General features: G+C 48.0%; 2 protein-coding genes across 2 annotated transcripts; both read left to right on the forward strand.

The window, feature by feature from the left end:
* Positions 1–1,226: 1,226 nt before the first annotated feature.
* Positions 1,227–1,806, forward strand: LOC119331939 (early nodulin-93-like). Its single transcript, XM_037605116.1, has 3 exons — positions 1,227–1,298; positions 1,450–1,511; positions 1,601–1,806. The coding sequence occupies exons 1-3, from the start codon at positions 1,235–1,237 to the stop codon at positions 1,784–1,786; spliced, it is 312 nt and encodes a 103-aa protein (XP_037461013.1). The 5' UTR covers positions 1,227–1,234; the 3' UTR covers positions 1,787–1,806.
* Positions 1,807–6,263: 4,457 nt separating this feature from the next.
* Positions 6,264–6,932, forward strand: LOC119331940 (early nodulin-93-like). Its single transcript, XM_037605117.1, has 3 exons — positions 6,264–6,404; positions 6,560–6,600; positions 6,685–6,932. The coding sequence occupies exons 1-3, from the start codon at positions 6,341–6,343 to the stop codon at positions 6,868–6,870; spliced, it is 291 nt and encodes a 96-aa protein (XP_037461014.1). The 5' UTR covers positions 6,264–6,340; the 3' UTR covers positions 6,871–6,932.
* The last annotated feature ends 160 nt before the right edge of the window (positions 6,933–7,092 follow it).

A 7,092-nucleotide genomic window follows, 5' to 3' on the forward strand; every position in this document is an offset into this window, starting at 1 on the left:
ATGAGGGGCCGGTGCGACGCTCCAGTGGCATTGCTACCCCCCAGGGCCCCGTCCCGCCTAACCCTGGAGCGGTTGACCACGAGATCTAGCCCTTTGACTTCCCACAGACGTGCTTTGACCAGTGGGCCTCTCCACCCGGTTGTGTCAGGTCAGCACAGAGGGACACCTGGGAGCAACATTCGGGGCCAAACCGACAGCTACATCCCCTCCTGTAGACCCGATGCGTCTGTTTCCCCCCTCCAGGTGCCGGCGGCGGCGCCGTCCGTTAGGGGGACCACGCCCCGGAGATGTGTGCCGCCTCTTCGGACATGCCACAACACCACCCGGTTGTGGTAGGTCATCCGATATATATAAACACTTGGAGTAAAGTCCCCTTCGTATAGACCCGATGCGGCTGTTCCCCATTCCAGTTGCCGGCTGGCGGCGGCACCGTTCGTGAGGGGGATCACACCGCTCTGTACAGAACCGAAAAATAATGTATGTATGCTTATTAACACATACGGTATGTAAGTAAGAAAAAGAAAAAACAAACTATATGTATGCTTATTAACACATACTATATGCTTATTAACATACTATATGCTTATTAACACATATTATATGTATGCTTATTAACACAATCTATATGTATGCTTATTAACACATACTGTATGCTTAATAATAATAATAATACTATATGGAAAAAAAGAAAAAGAAAAAAAACTATGCCGCATAGCTGCGGCCAGGGCAGATGGACAGCGCCGCGGATCGATTACGTATCAGATATGCCTACGGCTGCCGTCGGCATAGGTCCTGGTCGGTGCGCTCTGGATCGGTGACGTGTCACTCGTATCTATGCCGACGGCCGCTAGATTTGACGTCGTTAGCTGGCCGTGATGCCCGTTGTCGGCGGGCCCACATCTATGCCGACGGCCTATATATGCCGACGGCAGCTGTAGGCATAGTCTCGGATAAGCCGACGGCTGTTGTGTGCCGACGGCTGCTGTCGGCGTAGACGTGGATAGCCCGACGGCCGTTGTACGCCGACGGCCAGGAGCTAGCTGTCGGCATAGCTCGGACTAGGCCGACGGTAGCCGTCGGCATATATTTGGCTGTCGGCTTAGAGCCCTGTTCCGGTAGTGCAGCTCTGCCCCATCTCATCTCACACACCGCTACTCATCTTGCCTCACACACTTCACTGCCAGCTACTAGTTCACTTGCTTGGGTTCTCCTGCCACCAACCTCGCTCGCCAACATGTCGACGGTGACCCGCGCCTACCTCGACCAAAGGCTCGACGCCGCCAACCGCTGCTCCAGAGGTAACCAAAACGACACGATGGCCTGGCCCGCCGGTTCACCGTGCCGGCTCTTGCCACTCTTTTCTACTCCAGTAGTACATTGCAGCTTTCTGTACTGTCTGTGCTGAAACTTGGTCGTCATTAACACCCCGGTGTTGGTTCGAAACTGCAGAGGCCGCCATGGCGGGAGCCAAGGCCGCGGCTGTCGCCACCGTCGCTGCTGCAGTCCCCACTGTAAGTGCCCCCGTTTCTCAGCCAACACAGCTAGTTGCAAGGACGAACAATCATCTCACCAAGTTCTTCCTCCATGCCTTTCTCTGCAGCTGACGAGCGTGAGGATGCTGCCGTGGGCGAAGGCCCACCTCAACCCGACCGGGCAGGCCCTCGTCATCTCGACCGTCGCCGGGATGGCCTACTTCATCGTCGCCGACAAGACCATCCTCTCCATGGCCAGGAAGCACTCCTTCGAAGACGCGCCGGACCACCTCAAAAACACCTCCTTCCACTAGTTTGATCCATTATTAGTAATGCCCAATAAACCTTGTACGCCAAAGTGCATAGCGTACTGATCAGCAAGGGAGGTCAGGGATGCTCCCGTCCCGGATAGTCTTGTACTGCGAGTGCAATTGCTCATTTCGTAATATATTTTTCATCATGCAAGTAGCCATGTACAGTATCTTTTGAGCTGGCAATACTGAATGATGCACCAGCATTTGTTTAACCAGATTTTTCCAACTATCGTGGCTATTTTTATGAATCAGTCAGATTATATAAAAAGTTAAGCAACCTCAAGCTGACGTTTAGTTTAATCTTGTTGGCTCGCTGCCACCCACGTGACTAGGACATCAACTTTTTTTTAATAGTACATACACAAGCGCTCATACATACACGCATGCACTCACATCTGTGAATGCACACACGCACCAGGACATTGACTTGATCAGCTAAGAACATCTAGTACTCACATCCTAGTTTCCACTTAGCAAATTCACCGACAGTGCTGTTTTGATCCGAGGTGATCTCAGAAAGATGCCGAAATTTCTCAAAGCGGGGTATTTATACACCATGCATCATGTCAAAAACCAGTATTACATTTTCATTGCTTGCTGCCAGTGATCTTCCCAGAATATATAGTTGTTTAACTATCAATGAGTCAGTCCACACAACTGAATCGTCATGTTCGGTGGCGTTTGGTTGTGTGGTTATCCACCATAGGGACAGGGATAACCAGTTTTCCTGAGGATGCCACTCGTTTGGTTGGAGAGCAAGAGAGGATATGGATAGCCAGATGCCTGGGAATATTCGGCTAAAAGCTGGCTGAGGAAAGTCGCGAGATTCTCGCGGATGAGGGCAGCCACTCGCGTGCGAATCGTTTTCCTTTTCCTTCTTCTGTCTTACCCCTCACCCGAGCGAACCTTCACAGCTCCCTTGCCCGAACAAAGAAGCGGCGGCGATGATTTGGATCGGGGTGGCGGTACGAGTCAACAAGGACTCCGGTGCATTTCAGGTTCAAATCCTCAGCGTCTCTCCTCCCCCTCTCTCTTCTCCGTCTCCTAGTGGCGAGATGTGGCCATGGGCTGGTGGGGAGTGGGAAGCGCCGGCGGCTGGGAACGTTAAGCTCCGGTGGCTGGGAACCGCGAGATATCTGGTTGTGGGGATTGGAGAGAGCTTTGGCTAATTAGGAACACGAGAGGCAAGCTTCTCTGTTCTTTCTGTACATGTGACCTGATGCTCTTCTCTGTCTCGTTTCTTTTTGCAGGTCAGACGAAGACACCCGTAGCATCGTGCCAGTGAAGAAAATAGTTGTAACTTGTCTATGATGTTGGACTATAGTGTTGAGTGTTGGATTATGAAGTTCAACTTTAATTCTATTCACAGCAAACATACAAATGCCTATCCCTAGCCACCTCTTATCCTCCCAACCAAACAATAAGATGTGGTCATCCAACTCACCCAATCCCTCACAACCAAACGGCATAAATTGGCTATCCCCAACCACCTGGTTAAGGATATCCTCAGCCAAGTCATTCTCGCCCACGAACCAAACGCCAGCTTCGTGTTCAATCTGGCAATTACTCCGGCGAATCACACATCTCGTTTTGTATATGCATATGCGATGTATAATATGTTTTTTATGTGTACTTATTTATAGTACATAAATTTAAGTGAATGGCAGACATGCACATGTGATGTGCTCCCTTCATTTCTTTTTAGTCTGCATATAAAATTTGGTCGAAGTCAAACTTCGTCAATTTTGACTAAGTTTATATAAAAATATATCAACATTTACAACATGAAATTAGATGCATCATGAAAAATTAATTTCATACCATATAGCTTTAATATTGTAGATTTTGATATTTTTCCTACAAAGTTAGTCAAACTTTTCAAAGTTTGACCGTGACCAAATTTTATATGCAGGCTAAAAAGAAATGGAGGTTCTCATATAAGTTATCATTGCTACATAACTTTCTTTTGCGATTTCATCCCTACAAGAAGGCTTGGACGCGCTTCGCTTTGCTGTTGCTGGATTTCAGAAAGATAGTTTTTGGTTTGGTGTGGAAGAAAGATGATGGAGTGGTTTTTTAATGTGGTTGTTAGTGGGATTTGTTGGCGGTGTGATTATGTATTATCTTCTAATCAATAAATACTTATGTGAGGAAGTTCCGTTCAAAAAAAATACTTAGGAAAGTTTCTTGCGTTGGTAGCCTCATGAACTATATTGCCGCCATAGCGTCACATGCTGGCGCTTCTTTTTTTAGATGGTGAAAGGGTGCACAACACAGGACTAGTGTGTTTTTACAAGCTGGTTGTTGTCCATTAATTTGAGAAATCATTTACCCAGTCAAAATCATGAATCAAATACAAAATTGAATGCCTCAACTAAATGAAAGAGCTTGTTGAGAAATAGTTGACCTGATCAAAATTGTAAATCAAATTCAGAATTTAAAACTTCAATTCAGTAGGAGGGCTCCGAAATGAAGGAGCATAGTGAGTTAAATGATAGCTATAGTAAACAGCCTTTACATTTTCTGAATGAGCGATCAACACCTGGCAAAAGGGCTAGCATGAACACTGGGGAACGATACCAGCCAAACAAAGGATATGCAGGGAACCGCTGGTGGGGTATGATTGCCGTCGGGTTGGCGGTAAACTGGGAGCGCCCACCCCACACACATCGCCAACAAAACGGAGGGCACGCTGACAGACACTGTATTCACGCACATGCTCCTACCTACTCCCTCCGTTCCAAAATAGATGACTCAACTTTATACTAAAGTAGTATAAAGTTGAGTCATCTATTTTGGAACGGAGGGAGTATGACTTATCCTACGCACGAACACGCTCCCTGCCAACCCCAATCATCGATCCACGCCTTATCTTTACGCGGTTGCAGAGGCGAGGCGCGTGTGCTCTGCCGCAGCGCCGGCCATCCCGCCTGCCGACAGGGGCAGGCCCACGTTGGCCCAGGAGGTAGCCCATGACACCGGGTAAAAAATCATCTTACCTTATACATTAGAGCCCATGTAGGCTTAGACACCCCTAAATTTCTTAAAGGGACACCCCGTCCAGACCAAACGGCTACAACTAGCCAACTAGGGCCCAGACGGCCCAGCCGACAGGCAGCGCGTGACGCCCTGGAAAAGGCCCACTACACACATTGATCGATACGTACCTGCCTTCGCCTGTCGCCTCGCCTGTTCCTCTAATCGCCGCTGCGCTTCGTGCCCCTGTACGCCTCGCTCGCAGTCGCCGCCAATCGTCAGATCGCCCCAATTCGCCCAATCAGTGTAGAAACAGATAATAGGTATCTTGCACTATGCGTCCGCCTCTATTGCAATTTCCAAGTTCTGTTCTAATTCTTGCGTTCTTTCTCTAACCCTAGGAAATTAGGGCTACTGGATAAGACTAGAAATTTTGATTGTATTGGCTGTTGGACTATTTGGCTATTGTAGTGGTAAGTGGAGAAGAATATTTCAATACTCTAGGAGACTAAGACGGCTGGAAGCACCGGCAACATGTAAGTAAGTTTTATTTTACAGCCATGCAATTGCAATTCAAGTAGACATGATTCGTAGTTTTATACAGTTTGCCAAAAAATTGAACTACTTGTCTGCTCCGCGGCTTTGATCCCACATGAATCATTTCATGATTTCAACTTAGAGCATTTGATGAGTCTAGCTAAACATTATCCAAAAGATTTCGATGATGGAGAACTCACGGACCTCAGACATCACCTTCATCTTTACATTGCGTATGTCCGAGCAAATGACCGCTCCTCTGGTATATCCCTTAGTTTATCGACTTTTGAAGCTAGTACTAATATTGCCTGTTGCCACTGCTACAGTTGAGATATATTTTTCAGCTATGAGAATTGTGAAGACATATTTGCGGACTCGTCTTGGTGGCGACGCCTTGATGCACAACCTTATTTGTTATGTGCAGAAAAATGAAATGAGGAAGGTTAGTAATGATCCGGTAATTGTGATCGCTTTGAGGCCATCAAAGAATTTAGAAAACCATTATAGAAAGGTAATGGTTTTAACTTACTTATTACATAACTGTAATTAATATGTATACCTGGTTGCTAAGTGGTTTCATTTCTTTTAATTTGTAGGCAATCAAAATCAAGTGCTGCATTTCCTCGTCATCAGTTATACTTTATTCACTAATTGGGGACATTAATTTGATTTCCTTTACCGTTCAATTTCCTACAGTGAATAAATATTTCCTTTACCGTTTAATTTCCTACAGTGAATATTATGACTTGATATTCACATATATGTGATAGACATGGGACCCCGGGTCATTTTTGTCCTGGGTCCGCCCCTGCCTGCCGATACCACCGCTCGTCTCGAAACCACGTTCTCGCTTCCCGCCGTATCAGCTGAGCTCACCGTCCTCTCCGTGCGCCGGTTTCGCGGTTTCTTGCAGCCTATAAATCCGGCTAGAGCACCGAGCTGTGCCCCATCCCATCTCACATACCACTACTCATCTTGCCTGACACGCTTCACAACAGTTCACTTCCTTGGGTTCTCGTACCACCAACCTCTCTCGCCAAGATGTCTACGGTGACCCGCGCATACCTCGACCAGAGGCTCGCCGTCGCCAAGCGCTGCTCCAGAGGTACTAACCAAAACGATATGATGCATGGCCCGCCGGTTCACCATGCTGGCGATGCTCTTGCCACTCTGTTCTACTCCAGTACATTGCGGGTTTGTGTAATGTTTGCGCTGAAACTTGGTCATCGTTAACATCCCGGTGTTGATTCGAAACTGCAGAGGCCGCGGCTGTCGCCACCGTTGCAGCAGCAGTCCCCACCGTAAGTGCACATTGCTCAGCCGGCACGGCTAGTTGCAAGGACGAACAATCTCACCAAGTTCTTCCTCCGTGCCTTTCTCTGCAGCTGGCGAGCGTGAGGAAGCTGCCGTTGGCCAAGGCACACATCAACCCAACTGGGCAGGCGCTCATCATCTCCACCGTCGCCGGGATGGCCTACTTCATCGTTGCCGACAAGACCATCCTCTCCATGGCCAGGAGGCACTCCTTCGAGGAAGCGCCGGAGCACCTCAAGAACACCTCCTTCCACTAATTAGGCTGTAATAGATCCATATTAGTAGTGCGCAATAAGCCGTATGCGCCGGCTCTATCGTACGTATCCGCTGAAAGATAGTATAATGTTCAGCACTTACCCGAGATCAGGCGAGGCTTGCAGACAGTGAGTGGTGTGGTGCACCTGCTCTTCTCTGCGTGCAATTAGCACTTATCTGATGAACAGTGGCGGAGCTTGGGCAAGAATCATGGGGGGGCCACT

This window comes from Triticum dicoccoides, chromosome 7A (genome assembly GCF_002162155.2).
Source record: "Triticum dicoccoides isolate Atlit2015 ecotype Zavitan chromosome 7A, WEW_v2.0, whole genome shotgun sequence".
In the NCBI taxonomy this organism is placed as follows: domain Eukaryota; kingdom Viridiplantae; phylum Streptophyta; class Magnoliopsida; order Poales; family Poaceae; genus Triticum; species Triticum dicoccoides.